Below are 24,790 nucleotides of genomic sequence, written 5' to 3'. Positions count from 1 at the left end.
GCCATTATTTCTCCTGGCTAGCACTCAAGAGTGGCTTTAAAACTTCATTTGCTTTTTCAAAGAGTGCAAATTTAACTGAAGGCTGGCAGTTACATTACTGCTGGGAGCTCATTGTACATTCATATTTTCAAATGTATGTATGTATGCATGCATGCAGTTCGAGTGGGCATACAAATCCGCTGCAAATACATTCACCTCACTGTTTAGATGAGCTACTCGGCTGAAAACTTCATCGTGGAAGAAACTGACTGCAGATAAAAACATGCTTGCCCTTTGAGACTCACTCTGTACTTTATTCTTTTGTCAGTCCCTTTGCCCTCGTTCTGGCTACACAACAGATAACACATTGAAGATCCTCTGCTTTCTGATCAGTGTTGGGGGGGGGGAGAGGGGGGGAAGGGTAGCCATTGATCTTCTAAGTGGATGGACACTGGGTTTGGTGGTTGTCTCTTTCCCAGAAGACTCAGATTCTTGTTGTGATTCACTGGTTTCTGCTATTTTTGACTATTTCTTTCCCAGGCTTTTTTACATTGTATACTACTTGTAGCACTTGTTGTTACAATGATAAAATATTTGATCCTCTTCACCCATCATTTTCAATCTTTTGTGAACTTCATCTTGCCGTATTTCTGCAGCATCTGAAACTCTTCTGTCCGGCCGCAGTTGATGTTAGCTTTTCTTTGGGATTAGTTTGGCATATGACACATTTTTCTTTGTTGAAGGAGTACTCAGATTTTGAGTTAGCAGTACTCTGTCAGGAGGTGAAGATCCTCTGCTACCACCTGCTTCGCTCATGTTTACAATTTCAAATTAACGGAAGACCTGAAACAAAAAACAAAATTAAAATGAATTACCAATATGGTGGTTAAAACACATCGTTATAAGCCGCCATTTTGGAAAATGGTGGAAAGGTTGTTCTGACAAGTTATTTTCTGTCTCTAAAAGACTACTTAACTCCCAAACCCTATGTTTTGACAGAAAAATGAAGTATATAGGTCTCATGATTCCTGAGAAATTGTTGTCCAAAAAAAAATTCGGCCGGAATTAGCAATGTCTACCCGAGCTAAATTACTTCTCTAATGATATAAAAACACAAATCAAAAGTGAAAATCTCTGGGCAACAATCTTTTTAAAAAGGCATATCAAGGGGCCAGGACTATGTAAGGCAACAGTGGTTTCCAAGAATAAGTGCGTGAGCAGCTCATTCTTGTGTTAGTAGGAAACTATGTGATAAGTCATCATTAGAAAAAAAAGCTTATAGAATTGATGAGGTAAACCTCATGTTCTCATGCCTTCAAAGGCCTCTTGTTCAAGATTGCGCAACATTTCCCTTTTCTGCTGGGATCTTCTTCACTGTCATGTCTCACTACACTTGATGGTGTGCTTGCAAAAATAGAGAATGTATTACTAATTATTTAATCACGCTGGTATTGAAACCTATATCTTGACCATTACTTGACTTACTAATGTCCAAAAAAAGATTTGATCTCCATTGGTTAGTCTTGTATTCTGCCTTTTCTACTCTGCAAACATAGGAGAATTACCTTTTTGCTCCGAAAAATTAGATTTTTCGACCACGGTTTTACATCCTCAATCAACAATATCTTGTTCATGTTAGATCAGTTTAATCAAAACTGTCAGCTGGATTTTGTGTCCTTAATTCTGCTGGTACCCGTTAATAATACTCGTATCATTCTAAATATCCATCTCTCTGTATATTCTTCCTTGCCTTATCCACCCCTCTTATATTCAGCCCAAATTACGTCATCTATAGAGGACTAAACATTCAGTATGAAAATATCAAAATAAACCCATATGTTTTATCTGAAGCAGCAGAGTGAACTTATAGGGAAGGTGATAGCCGGCTATCTAGAATCCCTTATCTAGTAGTTCACACCCTGCACTATGATAATGCTACACAGGCATTGTTGGAAACACTCATGGAATAATGCTGTACAAATCTAGATCATAAAATGATTAATTTTGCTTCTGTGTTTACCCTATCCTTCTGTTTATGGTATTAGCGTGAAAATGCCTGTCTAATATTTATTCTCCAGCCTAATTCCCTGACCTTTTAGCATCTCGTTCTCTTTACATAGGTTCAACCAAGACTGTACAAAAGCAGCGTTTACCCCATGGCACTGTGACTATCATTGGTTTCAGAAAGTATGATGTGGCCTGCACATAGTTCACTGGGAAAATGTGATCCTAATTTTGAAAGGATAACTTGGCCCTTCAACACCACTCCCTGCAACGCTAACCCAAAGCATTTTAAAATACATACCCACTATTCCATGTAGCAATCTTGGTGTCTTGAAAGTGCATCTCTTGGTTCATTTATATGACTAATTGCCTTCACCCCTCTATGCTTGGTACTAACTTTATGGACTGAGGGATTTTCTACAGCGACCCAACCACTTTAAAGATTCAAGAGCAATAGGACATTAATTAGGTGTTATCGATAAACTATCATTTTAATTCTGGGCAGAAGTCCTGGATTGTTAGTACCAATAGTCTAAAATGTACACATATATATATATATATATATATCTTTAAAGAATTATACAGTCATGTACCTATACAATGCAAACATTTTTCTGACTGCAATATGTACTGTACAACTCATTCTGCTTAGCACAAAGGGGGTCATTACGACCTCGGCGGTCTTTTTGCAAGACCGTCGAGGAACCGCCGTGCGGAAGACCGCCTGTGCAGGCGGTTTGCCGCTCGGCATATTATGACTGTTGGCTGCTCTCTGTCGTTATTCCGACGGAGAGCCGCCAACAGCCATACTTGCGGGCGGCGGGGAAGTGGAGGTTGCTCCACCTCAACCGCCACGCCAACAGAACACCACCCAGCGAATCACGTCCTGTCATTCGCTGTGGCGGTGTTCTGTTGGCGTGGCGGTGTCGACGGAGCTGCCCCCATGGCTCCTGTCCCCTCACGGAGGATCGACGGAACAGGTAAGTGGATCGTCCGTCAGGGGAGGGGGGTGTGGGGTGTTGTGTGTTGTGTGGGTGCATGGTGTGTGCGTGTGTGTATGTAGAGGGGGGGTGTGAGGGCGTGTATGCTTGCGGGGGTGTTGGGTATATGGGAATGAGTGTGTGTATGGCTGTGGGTATGTCTGTATGGATGTGTGCGTGTATGTTTGAATGTGGGTGTGCGTGCCTGACTGTGTGTGTGGCTGTGGGCATGTATGTTGGGTGTGTGTGTTGGTGGTGCCTGCATGCGTGTCGGTGTGTGTGTGAGTAATGTTATGTTGGGGGTCGGGGTGGGGAGGGGGGCCCTGCCACCTTTGGGGGGTGGCAGGGGTGATGGGGGGTGTAGGGGAGGGAGTCGGGTGGGGGAGACCCCTATCAGTGCCAGGGAAGGAATTCCCTGGCACTGATAGTGCTTACCGCCATGGATTTCATGGCCGTTCAAACCGCTGGAAATCCACGGCAGTAAGCCGGGTCCAAATACCTCCAGCGGTATACTGACGGCCGCAGGGCTGGAGACCCAGGTCTCCAGCCCGGCGGTTGTTTCCGCCCTGGCGGGCGGGACGGAGAACCGGCGGATGACCATGGCGGTAACTGCCATGGTCATAATTCACCAAGGTAGGACTGCCAGCCTGTTGGCGGTCTTACCGCCGGTTCTCCACCATCCGCCAGGGTTGTAATGACCCCCAAAGTGTCTGTTCCCTTGCACCCAGCCTGTTATGCTCATATGCAGTGTGAGTACTGTTGCTTTTTCTGCTGGCAGTAAAGGCTTAAAATAAATGTGTTTCTTTCCTCCACTTTACTTCAATATTTTAGTAGTAACACACTGGTATTCTTTCTATCTGAAATCTCTCTCTATTCAAGTGAGTATATTCTTCTTTAGATATACATTTCGTGAAGTGTGAAAATTAAATAGAATGGCTTACCTTTGTATAACCTGTTTATTTTAACAATTACAGAAGCATGTGAGAGAATAGCAGTTTATCAAGGACCACAAAAAACAGATGACTATTCACAGTTCACAATTGAAGATTCAGTACAATCATTTAAGACAATTCAGCAAATAAAAAGCATTGTAGAAAAGCTTGCTGAGCCTCATGAAAAATTTAAAAAGAAGAGGACAACAAGTGCAAAATATGGCAGCGAGTGAGTTTGCTTTTTTTCTATTATTATCATCTGATACTTGTCATTATGTTTTGCTTTTGTCTCTATTCACATCAACCAGTTCAGCCTCTAAGGTTATCCTAAATTGCTTTCAGAATTGTCCTTCAATGGACACCTTTATCTATTTTATGATTAACATTGGAAGGCCCATATTATTCCTTGGCATATCTCCCTTACTTAAAATAATACATTTGAGTTGATGATTTTGGATAACATCTACAGGATGTTTTTAACAGTTCAAGTTGAGCACTGTAAGAAGTTCAGTTTGCTTTTGTGGTACAGGTGAATACTTCAGTGAGAGGTACTTACTATGTAGGTATCTGGCTGTATACAACAGATATGTACTTTCATGTCCTGTTGAGTGTAGCTCATCTGTAAATTGTAGTGTAACAAGTCCTGTATGTTTCTTTATTGTTGAGTTCAACAGCAAACATTTTTCATAAACCTTTTTCACACAGGCACTGGATTATTTTGTTTTCTTTTCTTTTGACATTCTTAAAATTAATTGGTAAGCTTTTGTGGTTCCTGCTGTTAGAAGATGAAAGGCTTGTGAAAATATTGAGTTTATCTAGTCTAGAAAGCTATGTATTTTCCTAATCAATGCAAGGAGTAGCCTCTTTTCTTTCTTTTTTAACTGTATTTACCTGCATTTAATTTGGGACCAGAATACAATTTCAAGCATTGAAATAGTGATAGCTGAGTCATAATAAAATAGCGGCGGTTCCATTGCCCACTTGGGTTACTCTGTAGCTGCAAGCATGGAGCATGGTTGCGTGTACCACAACTCATAATAATTTATCAGGCAAACAAGTGACTTGCAGCGCAGTCTTCCTATTCTAACTGCACATATGTAAGGTACATTAACATTTTTACATCCCAGATTGTTAATTTTTAAAACGGAAATATTGCAAAACCAACTAAAGATTTTATTACCTAACCACAAGATGACCCATTCTGACCCACACTCTGTCTCCATTTCAAGTAATATATAAATCTATGCACTAATTTTTGTTTTTGTTGTGAACAAGAAGTTACATGGGGATTTTACTGTATTCCTTTTGAATCCCTCCACCTGTATGAGCTAAATTTGGAATCAACTAATTAAACCGAAAAGGACTTCTTCATAATTTGGAGCACATCAGTCGAACAATTGAACTTTTATTTACAAATCAAAAAAGTGGCTGTTGCTCAGCCATACAATTCTCCACCAAACTTATCAGGAAAAGACATTAACACCTATGAAATGTGCATGTTATGGTAGGGAACGTAATCATAACCACCCAATACGCTCTTCATGGCATCACGTTTTGTCCCAATATCCTCTGCCAGGAAGCTTAACCTTCATCTTTGTGCAGCAGACTATGCTTGACCTGGTCTTTGACGAGGCCTGGTTCAGCAGAAGTTTGCTAGGCTGAGCCTTCAACCATGCCTTGAATGGCACTGAGGAATGTTGAAAGGTTCAGTTAAATAACTCATTAAAACTGTGGGGTTATTCCCTAATGTTGAGGACACAAATGTTACCAGAGCAACAATGAAGGCTGCCACTGTATAGAGCTACGTCCTTCATAGCTAGCATGGTCAGTAGCATCCTGTAGTAAATCTAACTTCACCGGATTTCAGCTCACCCTTACATGCCTCAGAAAATGGTAATAAAGCTTAGGTGGCAAATTTCACCTTCCCCTAGACTGTGACAGACTTGGCCTCATGAAGCCATGCCATCCTTGAGAGCACAGATGCATCAAATACAAAATAATTTACAAGTTCAGACTGTTCTTCAAGGCCGCCGACCCTGACATGGCCAGAAAGTTAAAAGCAAACCAACAAGTCAAGCTTTTGAACAGATGGAAAGGAAAAGGGCAACACAAGCTGTGCTGTTACACTATGAATTATTTTCTGGAATCACCTGCTCTGCATTATTCTACCATCTGGTGGTTGTGCCAGGAATTGTCTTTATTTAACTTTTTTTTTCCCCCCCTCTGTGGGCGTCGGCGACCACAGTTTGGTGGTTTATCCATCCCCTTGTGTGATGTTAGATGATGCCTCGGATGTTACTGTGTGTAGTCGCCATCTTCAGGTCCTTTTTTACGCTGTTTGGTCTGGAAGCAGCAAAAGGAGCTCTGGAAAGTGTTTAGAAAAATACAAAATTGCATGGAAAATCGAGCAATACACAGAAGATTGTGAGTAAGGACAATGACGAGAGAAAGGGGGGTGGGTCCCTTTTTCTCTTCCCCTTGGCGAGGGACCCCGCCGGTACAAGCCACTTGGTCGGAGAATGAAGGCAGGTAGAGGTCATGGGGAACACACCCCTTTAAATTCTGCCCCAGCTGCCACCCCAATTTGGCTCTGAGAGACCTCCAGGAGGTCTGCAGTCAGTCTCCCGAAGGATCATCGAGATGATGACTGCGAGGCCTGCGCAGTGTTTGTACCCAAGACCCTAAAGGTACATTGACGACAGAGGCTAGAACACTACACCACCATGGCCGGCACTCAGAAGACACAAGTTTTGCTTAAGGACCTCGCCCTTTCGAGTGAAGATGAGGGCAGCGTCGAGGAGACAGGGAAAACCCAGGGAGAAGACTCAGATGTTAAGATCTATGAGGCAGATGTCAAAAAAATACAAGCGGTAAAGACTGCGTTGAAGGATGCCGAATAAAGAAGGCCATGGTAACAAAGCTGCCAAAAGGCTCTGACCCAAAGCCCCCAGGCAGTAAACCCTAAAAGACTGCCTTGGCATCAAAGAACTCATCGACCGAAGGTCAGCCAAAGCACAAAGAGCCACACGGATCCCGAGCAAGGGACACCAATGGGGGCAAGTCAATGTCAACTCTCGACGATGCCATCCAGTCGAGAGGGACCGAGGGAGAAAGCAAAGGTTTCTGATGCAACAGACTCATTCATGCTGAAAAAAAAACAGTTGCCAATGTTAGATGGCAAACAAAAAGCCCGTGAGGTCGAACGCTAAAAGAGGAAGGCTCAAGGCCCAATTGGCTTCTCTCCTGCAACAAAAGGAGTTCAATGAATGCTTGAAGGATTTTAGAAGTCCTGCCAAGCCTTTGACCAAGACCGAAGATGATCAGTCTGCCTTGGAAGCCCCAGCAACAATGGAACCTTATGAAAAGGAGCAGGAAGAGTTCTGCAAACTGAAGGGGAGCTAAGATGCAACAGCATTTGACAGAAAATCATAGCACAACCTTGACACCTATTCCCCAGAAGAAGTAGACAACTACACTTTTAGGCCATCACTACCAGGCGACTTAGTCCTCTACAACAGCCTCATCAAAAGGGCTGCTGAAACCTATGGAGTGCAGTTAGAGGAAGAATATGACCCTTGCTACCTCTTAGAGACTTAAGTGCCCTAGAACAAGGGAAACTTGTATTTAGCCATGCAACCAAGCATACTGGACCAAGGGAAGGAGGCATTCAGGGAACCAGCCCCTGCAAAAGCGGTAAGGGCAAGAGAAGAGAAAAATATAAACCATCTAATCAGGAACCCTAAATACATCCAGGGTAATGCCCCTCCGGACTCAATAATTGTGATGACCGCAAGGAGAAAAAACAATGCCTGCACATCAACAGTCCCACTGCCTGAAAAGAAGAGTTAGAGACTAGACCTGGTGGGCAGAAAAATTGAGAGAGAGACTAAAACCCAGTGGCAGATTGCCAACTGCAGTGCCCTTTTAAATAGACACAGACACCAACAGAGGGAGGGGCGAGATGGAGTCCCTAATGCAACACATGCCAGAGGAATATAAGATAAGAGCCAAGGCAGTAATGCGGGAAGGCAAAAACTTTGCAAACACCTGCTTGAAGTCGGCATTAGGTACTGCAGACACTGCCAGCAGGCAGATGTGCATGGCACAGCATTGAGAAGACACGTTAGACCTGTCAGCTCTTGGTGTGGTTTCCCCTGTACTTTTTGATCCTGTGCTGAATTTCGTTTTTGCTGGCTTTAGGTCTCTGGGCTTTTCACCACTGCTGGCCAGTGCTAAAGTGCAAGTGCTCCCTGTGTAAATTTGTAAATTGCATTGGTGATTGGCACATTTGATTTACTAGTAAGTCCGTAGTAAAGTGCACTATGTGTGCCCAGGGCCTATAAATCAAATGCTACTTGTGGGCCTGCAGCACTGATTGTGCCAACTACATGAGAAGCTCTGTAAACATGCCTCAGACCCGCCACTGCAGTGTCTGAGTGGGCAGTTTTTCAACTGCCAGTTCGACCTGGCCCAAACCTTCCCTTTTACTACATGTAAGTCACCCTTAAAGTAGGCCCAAAGCAGCCCCATGGGAAGGGTGCAGTGCATTTAAAAGATAGGACATGTATTAGTGTAATTTACATGTCCTGAGAGTGAAATACTGCTAAATTTGTTTTTCACTATTGCAAGGCCAAACTTCCAGTAGGGTAACATGGGGATTTCCTTTAAATCTTTTACGTGTAGTTTCCCCATGGGTAGCAGATAGAGATGTGGAGTTTGGGGTCCCTGAACTCACAATTTAAAAATACATCTTTTAGTGAAGTTGGTTTTTAGATTGTCATTTTGAAAATGCCACTTTTAGAAAGTGGGCATTTTCTTGCTTAACCATCTTGTGCCTCTGCTTGACTGCTGAATCTACGTGTGGGTCAGACTGACATTTTGGCTGTTTGTAACCTCACTCTCACTCTAGACAGTCACAAAGGGAGCTGAGGTGTGTCCTGCATATCCTGATGAATCTTCCTCGGCTAGAGTGGAGGGAGGAGCTGACACTTGTACCTGAATAGAGCTGTGCCTGTCCTTTTACAAAGCAGTTTCTAACCCCCTAGAGTGTGTCTGGGGCCAGGACAGGGAGAGGCAGGCAGGCAGTGACTTGTGTACTACAAAGACTTCCCTTTCAAGTTAACCTACTTCAAAGGCAGAAATGAGTATAAATATTGGACTGCTGACCCCACTGTAGGAAGCTGGCTTGGTGTGTGGTGAACACCTATAGTGTTATCAACTTATACCAGGTCCATGTATCCCCTATTAGTGAAGTGTAGGCAGTGCCTAGGATACCAGGGCTCTCTAAAGGTAGCTGTGGATGAGCAGCCAAAACTTATCCAGGAGACATGCAAAGCTTATGCAATACCACTATAGTCACACAGCAGCTTAACACACATGAAAGAACCACATATTGTTACAAATATGAAGGTACATTATTATATTAACATAACACTAGAATACTTGTAGGCAGTTCCCTGTGACTGGAGACAAGTAAACACTAATTATATACACATTAGCTATCAGCAAAATAGCATAAATGCAACAAGCATTGGCAATACTTAGTGAAAATAGAAAGGGCCCAAGGGGAGAGCCAAACCATATACTAAGAAAGTGGAATGCGAGATGCAGTCCCCCACCAAAGGATGTAGAGTTGTTAGAGGAGAGCTGGAGGAACTAGGAACCCCGAGAGGTGAGTACCAGAATGATCCACAGCGAGCAGGATATCAGAGGTAAGTACCTGGTTTTCTCAAGAAGTAACCGGAGGACTAAAAAAAAGGAGTACTAGAACTGGACCACACAAGAAGAAACCAAATGTGGATTCCAGTAGAAGAGGACCTGCAAAAGAAGGGGACAGAGTCTAATACATGATGGAGTGTCCAGTGGAGGCAGGAGCCACTACCCACCCTTCTGTGGATGCAGAACCAGGTCGACAGCAGGAGAAGACCAGCTGTGGAGCCCAGGAGCCGAAGAGGAGTCCTGGGAGTGGTACACATGGTGTCCCACGTCGGTTGTCAGATCACAGATGGTTAGTGGTGCAGAAGAACCACCATCAAGCCTTGGCAAATGCAAGAGGAGCAAAAGAAGAGTTGCAAGGCTGAAGAGGACCAGCAATGCCCAGGAGCCTCACCCATGGAAGGGAGTCGGAGGTCACCCTCAGCAGTCAGGAGAGCCAACAAAAGCAGTCACAGCACCCACAGGCAACCTACTGTCAGCAGGCACAGTAAGTCACAGTGAGGCCCAGTCAGCACACCTGAAGAGGAGTTCCATGTCGCTGGAGCAGCAGAGAGGAGACTGTGCTTGGCAAAATGAAGTGCTGGGCTACACGGAGCCTGAAGATCCCCTGGAGCAGGAGCAAACAAGCCTTAGTAGCTGCAAGAGTCACACTGCGCAGGAGTACTGCCCTGCAAGGAGAGGCAAGGGCTTACTGTCTCCCAGCTGGCAGAGAGGACCAGGGGGACAATTTCAGACCATAACCTGTGATGCAGGATCCACGCAGATCCATGCAGCCGGTCATTGTTGCAGTTGGTGCCTGCAGATGCAGGGCAGTGAATCCTTCACTCCAAAGGAGATTCCTTCTTGCTTTTTGGTGTAGGCTGAAGTCTCACCGACCTCATGGGATGCACAGGTGGGGAAATGTTGCAGTTGCTGGAAGGAGCCGGAAAAACAATGTTGCAAAGCGGAGTCGCCGCTGAAGTTGCAGATTGTCAGTTCCTGAAAAGTCCAATTGTGGTTCCGGTGGCCAGAAGATGAAGTAAACGATGCAGGGAATCCCTGGTGGAATCTTGCACGTCAAGTCTGGGAGACCCATCCTCAAGGGAGTCCCTAAATAGCCCTGAGAGGGTGTTTGGTCACCTAGTAAGGTGAGCACCTATCAGGTGGGGTCTGTGACATCACCAGCCTGACCTGGCCACTCAGAGGCTCTGCACATCTTAGTTTCAAGATGGCAGACTCAAGTGGCCACCTGGAGAAGCTCTGGGCACCACCCCTGGGGTGGTAATGAAGAGGGAAGTGGTCACTCCTCTTTCCTTTGTCTAGTTTTGTGCCAGAGCAAGGACAGGGTGCCTGGACTGGTGCAAACCGGTTTATGCAAGGAGGGCAACAAATATGCCCTTCAAAGCAAACCATGGCTTGGAGAGGCCACCTCTCCTAAACATTTAGCACCTGTTCCCAAGCGATAGTGTTACCTCCCTCTCCAATAGGAAATCCTTTGCTCTGCCTCCCCCTGCCTGAGCTCGTCAAGCAGCAGGAGGGCAGAAAGCTGTCTGAGGGCTGGCAGCAGCGCAGGCTGCCTAGAAAACCCCAGAAGACAGTAAGAACAATACTTAATTACACAACCAAGGGCATGTGGAACCTCTGGTGCCCCAATGCTGTTTGGTAACTAGGTACCATATACTAGAGACTTATAAGGGGGCACCAGTATGCCAATTGTCAGGCTGTCCCCGGCTGCCAAATTTAGAGGAAGAGAGCACAATTACTGGGGTCCTGGTTAGCAGGATCCCAGTAAAAACAGTCTTACGTATACAGATAGCAGGCAAAAAGTAGGGGTAACCATGTCAAAAAGAGGGTACTTTCCTACACCCACAACTGCAGAACACTTTTGGACTAAGGACTTTCTTCCAGCAAGAAGAGCTGGATGCTCTAGGAGCAATTGCCACTCTGACTGTTGCTGTGCTCTGCTGATTTTGTAGTGAACAGACTGGATTTTGATTTCTACATTCTGCTTTCCTAGGTTCTTCAAGGGTTTGAACTGAGCATGGCTCCTGTTGTGAAGTCTCTGGGACATCAAAGATTTCATCTGCCAGTATCTGGGCTCTACTGCTGAGAGTCCTGACTTGCTAAGTGGTGCCAAATCCAGTCCCTGGGCCCTTAGAAATGGAAGCTGGTAACCTGAGTGAAAATCCCAGGCCGTTGCAACAGAATAATCGTTACAGTGCCTGCACCGCAGCTGAAAAATGGATGCAGTGCCTGTCCCCCTGCTGCAAAATCTGTGCATCGCCTGCTTCAGCATGGATCCATCATTGCTGTGCGCCTGGATTTTCCACACATCATTCTTGGGCGTCTTTTTTATTCCTCGACATTGCTCTGCAACCAGGAATCAAGACATTGCTAGTCCAGCTGGAAAAGAATCCACTCATCGCCAGCCAGGCAGGGAAAGAATCCACACATCGCCACCCATGAGGGAAAAGGATCCATGCATCGCCTTTCTAGCTTCAAAATAATGCATCACTTGTTGTTCCGGCGCATCACCTAATTTTCTGCCCACATCATCTTTGTTTTGACGAATCCAAGGTACTATGTGTTATAAGGATACAATCACTGATTTTTAGGGATTAAGACTCATTTAAAACTTTACCAAGTGATATCTCTACTTGTGTATGGTAGATTTTTGTCGTTTTGGTCTTGTTTTACTCAGATAAATATTGGCTATATTTCTAAAGTACTGTTGAGTGCTACTGTGGTGTTTTCAGAGAGAGAGGGAGGGAAAGAGAGAGGAGAGGGAGGGAGGAAGGGAGAGAAAGGGGGGAGTAGAGAGAGAGAAAATAAATAATTTACACATTTCCTCTGAGATAAGCCTGGCTTCTTGTGCCAAGCTCCCAAGAGGGTGAGCAGAGGCTATCTTAGGGGTGTGACTCACTTACTCTGAATAGAGTGAGGCTCCCTACTTGGTTAGGGTGTAAACTGACTGCCATCTAGAGACCCTATTTCTAACAGCATGCATGGCTCAGAGTGTTGAGGTTCAAGCCAGAGACACAAGCCTCTGTCATCAACATGCCCTTTACAGGAAACACCCTGTTCGGCCAGCTAGTCGATGAGTCCTTACAACAACTGCAGAAGAACAATGAAATGGCCAAAGCAATGGGGGCTCTACAATACAGAGGTTCATTCAGAAGAGAAGGATATAGAGCCCGAAGACCTACTGGCAGAGTGCCTTTCACATCGAGGCAGCAACAGCAGCACCTGCAAGGCAGCTCACACCAAGCCACACAACAGACCAAGTACCAGCAATGGCAATTCCTCACTAGACCTAGACAACCGTTTTGGGCATGAGGAAGGGGAAGAGGACAGACTCCATGAGGGGCAGGAGCAAACACCCTCCCCCCCCCACCCCTTCAATAACACAAGTGGGTCAAATAAGACATTATGCACAGGAGTGGTAAAAATCACCCTAGACAAATGGACTTTGAAAGTGATACCTCAAGGGAGACTGTATCAAGGAACCACCTCAAATCCCCTAAAAACCAAAGAAACTTCAAGGGGAAGAGATCCTAAAACTAAGAAATAAGGTGCAAGAACTCCACGAAAGGGTACCATCAAAGGAAAGAAACAAGGGAAATTAGCCTCCTTCCTTCCTGGTCCCAAAACAGGATCTGACTCTGAGACCCATCCTAAACCTCATATTCTTTAACAAATTCATTCGTACCCAACACTACAGGATGACAAAATTCCAAGGAGTTATACCACTCCTAAAGAAAAGAGATTATATGGCAACCTTAAACCCAAAGGATGCCTAACTACATATCCCAGTGAATCAAGGGCACAAAAAAATGCCTCCGATTTCATTTTAGACAAAGTGCACTACCAGTTGAGAGTGCTGCCTTTTGACACAAAATCAGCAAAACAGGTCTTCACAAAGTGCCTCGCTGTAGTTGCAGCATCCCTAAGAAGAAAGGGTATCAATGTCTACCCATACTTAAGACGACTGTCTAATAAAGGCAGAAACAAAACCGAAATACCGAAATGAAATTCAAAGAGTAGCCGACACACTAGAATGTCTGGGTTTCTCAATAAGCTACAAAGTCGTCTTCACTGCCAGAACAGGAAAAGGTGTTTCTGGAAGCAACTCAAGGACAACCCAAGTTTGCCCTATCCAAAAGAGGCACACGTGATCACATATCAAGTTTGCCTATACTAGAAGGGGAAGTCTCTGACAGTAAGGACACTCATGAAACTAATGGGCATGATGGCATTATGCATACTGCTAGTAACACATGTAAGACTGCACATGCGCCCTTTCCAGGAATCGATCTGCAACAAATGGTCACAAGCTACAGGGAATTAGGAGAATCCAGTGGTTGTCACAGCAAAGATACAAAATGAAGCACAATGGTGTAAATCCAAGGATGTGGCAGTAGGGAAACCATTCAAGACACCAACTCCTACGGTGACCACTACAACAGATGCATCCCACAAGGGTTGGGGAGCACGTACAGGCAACCTGAAAGTAAGAGGGCAATGGGACAACACAGATGCGCTGAAACACATCAATTGTTTGGAAATTATAACAGTTTTCCTAGCCCTGAAGGCATTCCAAATACACATCAGGAGTAAAATTGTGCTAATACAAACAGAAAACGTTTTACCTCAACAAACAGGGAGAAAAAACAATATTCACCCTGGGCAGGCTAGCCCAAGAGATATGGCAATGGGCAACACCAAGGAAGATCTCACTGCAGTACAAGTAATACACCTAACAGTAAAAGAAAACACTGAAACAGGCAGATTAAGCAGACAAGAAAGCAGTTCCCAGGAATGGGAACTAAAGCAACAGGTACTGGTGAAGAGCTTCAAAGCCTGGGTAAGACCAGAAATAGATTTGCAACAGCAGAGAATGCAAAATGCCAACTCTTCAACTCCAGCTTTCAACCCCACCTATCAGAGGGACTTAGAAGAATCGTTCCACCAAGATCAGAACCAGCGCCATTATGGAACCTAAACACTGTGCTAACACAATTAATGACGAAGCCCTCCGAACCTATGTACAAGACAGATCTAAAATCACTAACATTCAAAACAGCATTCCTAATAGCAGTCACATTGTTACGCAGAGTAAACGAACTGCAGGCACTTACAATACAGGAACCATACTTGCAGATACACAGGGATAAGGTGGTTCTCAGAACGAACCCACAGTTTATGCCAAAGGAGGTAACCCAGTTTCATGTTAACCAAAGTATTCAGCTACCATTTTTCTTTAAGGAGCCAAGGACACAGAGAAAGAGCCCTGCCCACATTGAATGTAAGGAAGTCTTTAATGTACTATCTGCAAGAAACAAAAGAGTTTTGTAAAGGAATTCAACTGTTTCTCATTTGTCAAGACAACCAAGGGTTTCCCAATAAGTTAAGGAAAAGTCTCAAGATGGATTAGGGAAACACTACAGACTTGTTATGTTAAGGCAGAAATGACACTGCCTACCCATCCAAGAGCCCATCCAACTCGGAAAAAGGTTACAACACTGGCGTTCATAACAAACCTACCAATGGAGGCAATCTGCGCAACATGGGCATCACCACACACGTTCAAAAAACATTATTGTGCAGATACCTACATAAACAAGGAAGCACAGGTGGGGTAAAGAGAACTACGACATCTGTTTGCTAGCACCTCCTCATTTCATCCCAGCCAAACCATGGGAGGGGATACCACTACATAATCTAATGCACAGCATGTGAATCCAGAATCGTTTTAATGCTGCAAGAAGAAATGATTACTTACTAGTAGGAGTCGTTTTGCAGCTTGGAGATTTCTGGATTCACATGAGACCCACCCACCTCCCCAGAAATGGAAGAGGATGCAACCAGGTGGGAAAGATAAGAACAAGAAGGAAGTAAACCAGGAAAGAAAGAAAAAAGAACATCTGGGGCCCTGTCCGACGTCACACAAGGATGGATGGACATACCACCAAATGGCGGTCGACAGCGCCCACTGAGACATAACAAAAGGAAAAGATAAGAGAATTCCGGACCCAACCACTAGATGCACAGCATGTGAAACCAGAAAACTTCAAGCTGCAAAACTACTCCTGTTGGCAAGTAATCATTTTGTTTCATGCTATGTGTTGATGTCCTTGGAGCACAGATGAAATTATCTACAGCTGTCATTGTTTAAAGAAGTATGAATGTAGTTTTAAGGTACACCACTACCATCGGGAAAATAATGCTTTTTGCAAGTGAGGAGCCATATTTCATCAATAAAACAGGCGCAGGTTCTATTGTCAAACATTATTTTGATGCCCATTTGTATTTGTTTTCCTAGTTTAGACATTTCTAATTTAAATACTGTTCTATCTTTAAAGGCTCAGAAGCCATTTGAACTATTTTCTACCAGTAACATCGCACTGGTGACTTACAAAGCCAGATTTTTAGTCACAGCTTACCAGAAGAGTATGACACTGCTTCCTTTGGCCTCCAGTACACCTTGCAATGTAATTCCCAGGGAGTTGTTTTAATCCTAGCCATCTTTCTCTTGCAGTAGGTTCAGTCAGATGTTTACATGCAATAAGGAATGTAACTTACTGCAGAAATATTCTTTCACAATATGGCTGTATATTTATGGATGTCCCTTACTTTTTGCCTGGACCGTATGAGTGATCTGAATTTCAAACACATTAACTGCCTGCACCATCACAGACCCAAGTTTACAATTATCAAACACCTCATTTGTGCACTGGGATGTCTTGTTTTTTGGAAAGGTTATGTTGCCACAGGAAAGTGGAGGACTATATGTGTGAGAGCCAGCAATTGTATGCATAGCCGGAGTGTAGAACCCCATAAGGTATTCACAAAGGTTAGATCATGCACTTGCTACAGTTACTAGTATCTAAGTTGCACACAAATTGGGCAGGCATAACTTGTACTAATAGCATTTTCATGTTGCTCGTGATAGAAGAAAAATGTGTGGAATAATTTGTTAAAGGAGTATTTGTTAACTAAAATTAAATTGTTTAAATTTACTAGCCCCAAACATTGTTTAGTATATGCATTGCACATATTGTACAGGTTTAAGGTTATGAAGATAACCATAGTATGGTAATACCACAACATTACACACATTCTTCATACTTTGTGAGTTAGGAACATTGATAATTTGCTCATACTTGTAAGTATACGCACAGCACACAATGTTTAAAGCTTTTTTCAATCATTCCAGATGTGTTTTCTATTGCACATTTCAGTATAGCAGTTGCATCTCAATTAACCTAATTTATTCTGCTTCCCAACTTTTAAATCAACAGTTATAATAATGAAAAATATATATATAGCATTTATTTTTCTCAAGATATATTGACTTCAGGACATAATGCATTTAATCCCTCCACTTTCTTTGACTTCTCATTTTCAGAGCCAATCCAATTGCTGGGACGGTGTCCTAACAGGAATACAGAGAAGTTCAAACAAAAAGACTAACTTGCTTCTCAGCACAAAAATACTCTGCAAAACCTTGAAAAGTGAGATGCGTCTTGTGTGGAAAATAATTGTAGACCAAAACTACTAAATATTCTAAAACGGAAGGAAGAACATTTTAAAAAGTAATCTCACCCATGCTTGTCCCCACATCCACCCGGTACTGAAGACCTGTGTTTAGTGCTTGTCAAACAATGCTTTGCATTATCATTTTTTTTTATCTGATTGTAATTAAAATAACAATTTTAAAAGAGACTATTTTGGAGAAAGACTTCATCTTCGTGCTACATCAAAGCAACAAAAGGATATGGGATTTGACTATTCTTCATTTTAATCTGTTATCTTTTGATCTGCTGTCAGTCATACATTACTTGGCACATGCCATCCTGGCTTCCTCCTCCCTGGATTTGGTCATTTGTTGTTTCAAACTTTAAGATGGCTGTTTCATTTTCAAGACTGTGAACTTCACTCATGCAAGAGAATCAAAGATAACTCCTTCACAACATCTCTGCGCTGGAACGTTGGTGTCTGGTCAGTGAAAAGCAAAGTTAGTTTACTTGTTGGAACTATTGAACAATGACTGGAATGGAACACATCAGGGATTTTTGTGTTCTATGCTGTGCATTGAGTTTACATTTGTGGTGAGAATTGTACATACCAGTGAAGGGTGGTTGCGCCTCCTTTTTTAAATGTCAGGTACACATTTCTTTGCCATTACTATTAGAGCAAGTAGGTTGGTAGTGTTTTTTGTGTTAATAGTAACAACTACCCATTATCCACACATTAAGAAAATATGCGTAAAATGTTTGACTTTATTTGCCAACACATGTTTTTCCAATGCGTTATATTTTTAACCTATGCATTATTGGACAATGACCAAGCCAACCTTGCTGCTCTCTTTGAATTATGATTCATGAAGATGCCCAAAAATAACCACTTGGAGCACTTTAGTAATCTGGGCAGACCTGGGTTATATTTTTAGATACTTCGTATCTAGTTTTTTCTTCTTTATGATCAGTTTAATGATCATTTTTAATGTTATGTTATGAAAATGCTTTAGTGAAAGGTTATCTTGTTGATATATGTTTGTTGCTAGAAAAACCAAAGTAAGTTTGGACTGGCACACTGACTATAGAATATTAAGCTCTTGTATCTTACATCAGGGAGGCAAGGTTTAGGCAGAAGACAATCTGTGTACATGTGCTCAAGAAGCCAGAGTCCTGTTCGGAAAAGCCTTCTCTTCGTCAGTATTATCCATTGTGGTACTATAGACTGCGTTTCAAAATAGATTTAACTGCACCTGTGCTTACAGAATACCACTAATACCTTTTTATTGACTGTTCATGGTACAATGGTAACTTATTCATGGCTTCACTGGGTTTGTTAGTAAAGTTTACCTCTATTTCAAAACGTGCTTTTAACCCACTGTTTCACACGTTGCACTGCACTGTTTAATGTAGTATTTTCTTTCTACTTTAGGTTTTTGCAGTTTTCTTCTGTTTAATATTACTCACATGGGTTAGTAATTTTAACTAAGTTTTCAGTTGTGGTCTGCTTGGTATCTAACACCCACACTAGCAATGCATTCTGGAGCCACCAAAATGGACTGTATAGAAAGGGAACATTGACAGTTCAGTTGCTCGCTTACCCAGATATTTAACTATAGCAAGCAGATTACCGTGAGGCCAGAAAGAATGACTGCTAATAAGCACCCAAGAGACATGCTTTACTTTGCCAGTGCATTGTTGGCGACAACTACCAGTTCCCAAGCATCATGCTTCTTCTATATCTCAAATCGGGATTGGCATAATGTTGAGATAATGTTATTCACAGCCATCCACTGTTCTAAGTGAGCCAGGAGGTCTTTAATGTAGATCTTGTGAGCAGCACCTAACAAGATTACCTACTTTCAAGACTCTGGAATTAATTAAGTATAACTATTGGTCCAAAATTGTAAGGCTAGTCTAGCACGAGAGCCAGGCTTGCGGTGGAGGTCAGACCACTGCAGCTGTGGCGGTCTGACTGTCATATTAAAAGATTGGCAGTTGGTGCTGCCAAAAGACCACTGTCTCCGCCAGGATATCTGATCCCGACAAGATGATGGCAGTCCTGGTTGTAATCAGCCATGGGTGCTGATTGCAATTACGTTCTCCACCAGCCTTTTCTACGGTTCAACGGCCATGAAAAGGCTGATGGAAAACAAGTGCAGGAGGCCCCTTCCCTAGCACTGTCGGAATCCGCAATGTCTGCTGTGCAGACAGTGCCCATTCTGCGGGTGCTAGGGGGCGGGTCCAATGCCGCTGCACGTTTTCCACTGGGCTGACTAGAGGAAACCTTGGTTTCTGTTGGTCAGCCCAGGGGAAAACTCGTAATGGGGTCAGTGTGAAGACCCCCAGCTCTCCGGCGGTCTCCTTACCAAGGATCTGCTGGTCGGGTTTTCCGACTGCCAGACTTGTAATCAGGCCCTCCATATCCAAGGCACTCAAAGTATTGTAAATCCAGACACAACCAATTTGTAGACGTGAAAGAAATCAGGATGTCATACTTCATCCAGCCTTAAAGTTTTTCTGTTTATCTAATTATGGCCAATGTTTCCTATTAGTTAGCATCATCCAGTATAATTGTTATTGTCCTTTACATAGATCTCAAGGGACTCTTCCTATTTTAATCTGGTGGTTTGTATCATCATTTGCCATTCAGTTAGCATTCTCATTCATTTGGGTTCCCTCGCCACTTTTTATGATGTTTAAGTGTCCTTATCAAACCAAGCAATATTCCCAGACACTCACCACCTTTGTTTTGTTGTTTCACTTACTTAACGTGGACATTTTAGTACCTTTTCATTAATTGGTCATATCGTAAATATGCATATGTGCATATTGTAATATTCTATTTATCACCATTGTTGAATGTGGAGTGTGGGCATAATACGTGGATTCTCAACACTGGTAATAAACTACATATTGCACACAGCGGAGCTGCATGTGTGATTAATGCCATGCTGCTGTTTCCTGCGTAGTAGTTTTAACCAGAGATATTTCACCAGGTCGAGAACACAAAGTGCTGTAGATTTGGTGAGAAAGGTTCATAAGAATTAGGCATTGTGCATATGGCCCCAGTTGGCTTTTTTGTCCTATTGATCCTGCAATGGAATCTGCGAGACCATAAGCATAGCTTTCTCTGTTTGGTTAAGCAGTGCTGTGGAAGTGACATGAAATTTTACTAAGTTATTAACATGGAATTTGACCTTTGTTATTTAGCGCGTTGATCAGTACATATTTTCCAAAGAATGCCCTGCTTGGCCACATTTATTTTCACAGACATGAAGGCTTCTAAGTTACTAGATAAATGACCGGTAACAGTGAGGAGTTCTGGTGAGATCATAAACCAGAAGGATGAAGGTAAAATGATTTGTAAATGCCACCAGAGCACTGTGATAGCAAAGTAAAACCATATTACGCATGGCCAGGTGATTTGTAAATGGCACCAGAACTCTGACATGGCAATATAGGGCCATATTACACATACTTGTTATATATTATTTATACATTTATTTTGGGTTAGTTATTTCTTCAAAGTGCAGCAAAAAATGGACCCTGACCGCAAAAATAATGTTTAGCTTTTATTCACATCATATTGATAGATAGTAATACATTTTTGATGAAACCGTGCACAATGGTGATGGCCAGTAAAGTTATGTGATTCAGTGGTTGCAGTGTTTACCGAATAGTTCTAGTCTTATTACATTTTCCCCAAACTTTGGTACATAATTTGCAGGTTTAACAAAAAATGTTGTTTCTTGTTCAATTGGGTGAAAATAAGTGTCAGGAAATATACCCAACAATTTGCATTTATTGCTGTATAATCTAGATAACCATGCCCTAAAATGTTGTCCCCCCATGCCACATAATCCTAGTAGCTGTGACATTGTTAATACTCTGCAGAGTTGTTTTGGGGCTCTCGTGATGATGCAGAGCATATTTCACATGGAACTGTGAAATAGTTCCCATATTTCTATATTTAATAGATCCCTGCAAAATATTGTTGTTTATACTTCTGCAGCTTTTGCAGTAAAAGGACTCAAATGCGTAAAATATATATCCATAAAAGATCAAAAGAAATAATAATCATCGCTCGCACTTATTAAATCTCTTGCTTTCATTGTGGGTAGATCAGCATGTTTAGGCTCAAGAGGATTTTGATCCTGGTACCAAATGGTAATCGGCTTACTCATTCAACTATAGAGGTGCAGTAGACATTAGTAAGGGCTCGTGTCCAAACTGTGAAGACAAACATAGACTAAATACTTGCAGGGAATAGCATCACAATAACCAATATTAAATATTTCTCAAAAGAAAAATAAACTTTTCCGACTCATTTTAAATACCAAAGAACAGCATTCCATACTACCAAAACAAATTACGAAGAAAATGTGTTATATGACAATTTAATATTTTATGATATTGCCCGTGAGGGCTTGCAGTTGTTGCACATTCAAATAGAATATAAATCATTAAAAGAAACAAATGATTGCTATAAGTCAGTGTTGCCCAGGTAGACCTGTACCTCGTACTTCGACCCATATTCTTCATCACTTAACAATAAAATCCGTCAAAGCCAGTTGTTTCCATGCTTGTTCTTACTGCAAAATAATTATGCACAATTTTAAACAAAAAATACAAGTGACAGCAGAAATTAAGTTACTATACTTGAAACCTGCCCACCACTTGGTCCCTAAGCCTCTTTTTGGAAAGAAAGCTTAGTACATCTGCTGGCATTTCAGGTGTCAGCTGACTCACTCAATGAAAAGGATGCATTTCCAAAGTGATAGAATAAACATTGATGTTTATTGTATGCTTCGAGGTAAAATTATCCCTTTTCTTGAGAGACATGCTGCGTTGTGTAGGATGCCCTTATGAGGGTCAGGACAGAGAGAAACCTTTCCAATAAGTAGTATTCTTTCAAGGCAACCTATTGGGCTGCGTCAGAGCTGACGCTTAACTTGCCCAAGCTACTATTGTCTATTAACAAACGAGATGCTGCAGCACACATGCAAGTTCTCCGCTGTTTAGAAACCTGCTCCCAACAAGGTGGCAGGGTAAAAGAGTTGCACTTAAGACGATACAAATTATGCAGCTTTCCCTAGTAACTATTGGATTCTTCAACTAAAACATGACCTGGTGAAAAGATATGTAATGTTGTTACCGAATGGTAGTTTTTCTTTCAAAGAAATAAGCAACATGGTGTTCATCTCCCTTTGCTTTTACAATGGAAAAGCATTTCCTCAGTTCACTACATGAGAAACAGACAAAGCAAGAGTTCATGGCGTAGTCCTTGCCTACCAAGCCAGCCAGTTGTGTGCATATTTTGTTGAGGCCTCAAGGTGTGCTTGTAGTTTGAGCATATTTGATTCAGAAGACTTGTTAGAATGGCTTGGTTAATATGTAATAACTAAACAAAGGTAAGGAATATGCCGTTGAAAAAAAGTAGCCTTCAGAAGGGATTCCCAGTGAGTGAGGCTGAATTAGATGCATGCTGTCTAATCCCATTTTAGTCCTTTCTCTGCTTCTGTGGCATTCAGGTGGTATTCATAGTGTGTAAGCCTGGTAGCTCTTTAGATCCTTACTCTTCATATTGCTGGAGCAAGCTGTTGATGTTTTCAAGCACACTCCTCCCTGATGTTTCTTGGCCTGTTATAAGAGAGTGGAAATATTAGAATATACCACGATCATGACTAGGTTGTAATTGGAAAAAAGACATGTTCTTATTAACTTGCAAAATTGAGTTATAGTCAACACCATCTAAATGTGTGATGGGTGGGTCTGCTTCCCCGTCTTGATTGAACTAGACGTTTTGCCAAGCCTAGTCTATCCAACTCACGTAAGTAGCAGTTTACTCAGACTGAAGGCACTGAGAGTATTCATGGACACTAACATCATGAATTTCGATTTTGTTGTGTATACTGCCTTATGCAGGGGGTTTAAAACTTTACCCACTTCTAGCCAGTGACGAGAGGCAAAGCTCAAAGGATATGAGACTCTGGCAGGTTCAAGAGAATTCTGGATAAGTTAAAGTTGCTTTCAAGTGGTGACAGTATTAGGCCTACCCGTCTTTCTCTTGCTTCACCTGTGAAATGGTTAGAATATAGAGTATAGAGAGACTATATTATAGACTGTGAATGAAAAGAAATGCAGGTACTAGGGAGTGGATGATTTCAGTTCAGCACTGCTTAGAAATCCAGTCATGACTGCAAACTGTATTAATGAAGTCCACGCCTGGCAAACCTATTTAGTCAGTCTGCATAATTTCATCACCTCTGGTGTCTTGCTTGAAATCAGATAGTATACTTAAGCAACTGTACTCTCTAAAGGAATGACAGGTTGTACTTGCTCTTTATGACCTTCTGTGCTGACCAAAGGAGTATATTCTAACTGGGAGAGTATCTAACTGTTCGTCCTATGCTCTGAGAGCATGGTACCAGTGGCAGAGCTCCTAGGTAGAGAGCGAAAGAATGGCGAGGTAGGAGACTGTAGCATGACATACTAGAATGAATTATTTACCAAGGGTGACTGATACCACATTGTAACTTTGGATGCTTCGTGTCGGACTCTGATCATTGTTCACACTTCTGGATGCGATAAGGTGTATTACAACTTCAGTTGCAGTAGAAATGGCCTTGAGAAAGGTCTAAAGCAGAGTGGCTCAGGCGAAACACTTCAGCTGGAAATAACCTAATACTTTAACAAATAAAACCACTGTATGCACATGCTCCACATTCTAGGTCATTATTTGTGATTATTGGTGAAACTGGATTTCCAAGGAGTAGAAAGATGCCCAACGGAATTACCAAACGTATTTTGAAACTACTTTAAGTGGCAGTTGTTTTTAATTTATAATTTTTTTTAGGTAGTGGCAACCTTTTAGTGAGTCAGAGACTTTAGGTTTGAAAGAGATTGTTTTACCTTAATCACCAGTTGGTATGCTCCTGGTGGCCTAATTAGAGACCATGGAGCTCCTAGTGTAGAACACAGATGTCTACTTTTTATATGGGGCTTAATATTTGTTAGCCTTTCCTAAGCACTCCCAATGCTTGCTCTTTGATCTGAAGCACAAAGCGATTTGTCCTGGATAGTACTCTGGTTGCTAGTTTCTCGGCTAATGTTTAGCCACGTAACTAAATCTCCTCCATGTATGCTAGTGGTAGGGGAACCTAGAAACAATGCATTAAATTATCGGTTTGCCTACCATCTAGCACCGGGATTATGTTTTCTATATGTTTACAAGTGACTTTAGACTCTGGAAGGTTCAGAAAAACTGAGGTGAATATGCAATAGGGTTTTACACTCTTTTAACTGCTTCTGATTAAGTGCTTTTGTTTTTCCACAGTGGAAGAGAGCAACATTTTCAACATTTTAATTTAATGCACTTATTTTGTCTTGCCCCATAACTGCTTCTTCAAACCGGAAACTCCCTCAAGAAAGATCATGTCATTGAGAACGAGGTACACCTTTCTCTGACCGGCTCACATATAATAAATGTTGATCTTTGCTTGCAGACATTTTAGGATTGTGAATATTCAGAGTCTCATGCTTTATGAACTGTCTGAGGCTGCTTCATCTGTGCATTTTGGTGATACAGTGACAAACTTGGGTGACCCATGGAACACAGAGGGACCTAAGCTTACATGCGGATGGAAAAAGACATGGAGTGGCATTTGGATTAAGGACACCT

General features: G+C 42.3%; 1 protein-coding gene across 1 annotated transcript in view; it reads left to right on the top strand.

Moving 5' to 3' along the window:
• Positions 1-21,160, top strand: part of RASA2 (RAS p21 protein activator 2) — a 461,891-nt gene extending 440,731 nt beyond the window's left edge. The window contains exons 23-24 of the mRNA XM_069213940.1: positions 3,938-4,124; positions 16,998-21,160. Coding sequence (XP_069070041.1) covers positions 3,938-4,124; positions 16,998-17,028 — 218 coding nt within the window. The 3' untranslated portion in view covers positions 17,029-21,160. The remainder of the gene's footprint in view (positions 1-3,937; positions 4,125-16,997) is intronic.
• Positions 21,161-24,790: the final 3,630 nt, after the last annotated feature.

This window comes from Pleurodeles waltl, chromosome 11 (genome assembly GCF_031143425.1).
Source record: "Pleurodeles waltl isolate 20211129_DDA chromosome 11, aPleWal1.hap1.20221129, whole genome shotgun sequence".
Lineage (NCBI taxonomy): Eukaryota > Metazoa > Chordata > Amphibia > Caudata > Salamandridae > Pleurodeles > Pleurodeles waltl.
This window is presented reverse-complemented; position numbering and strand designations above follow the sequence as displayed.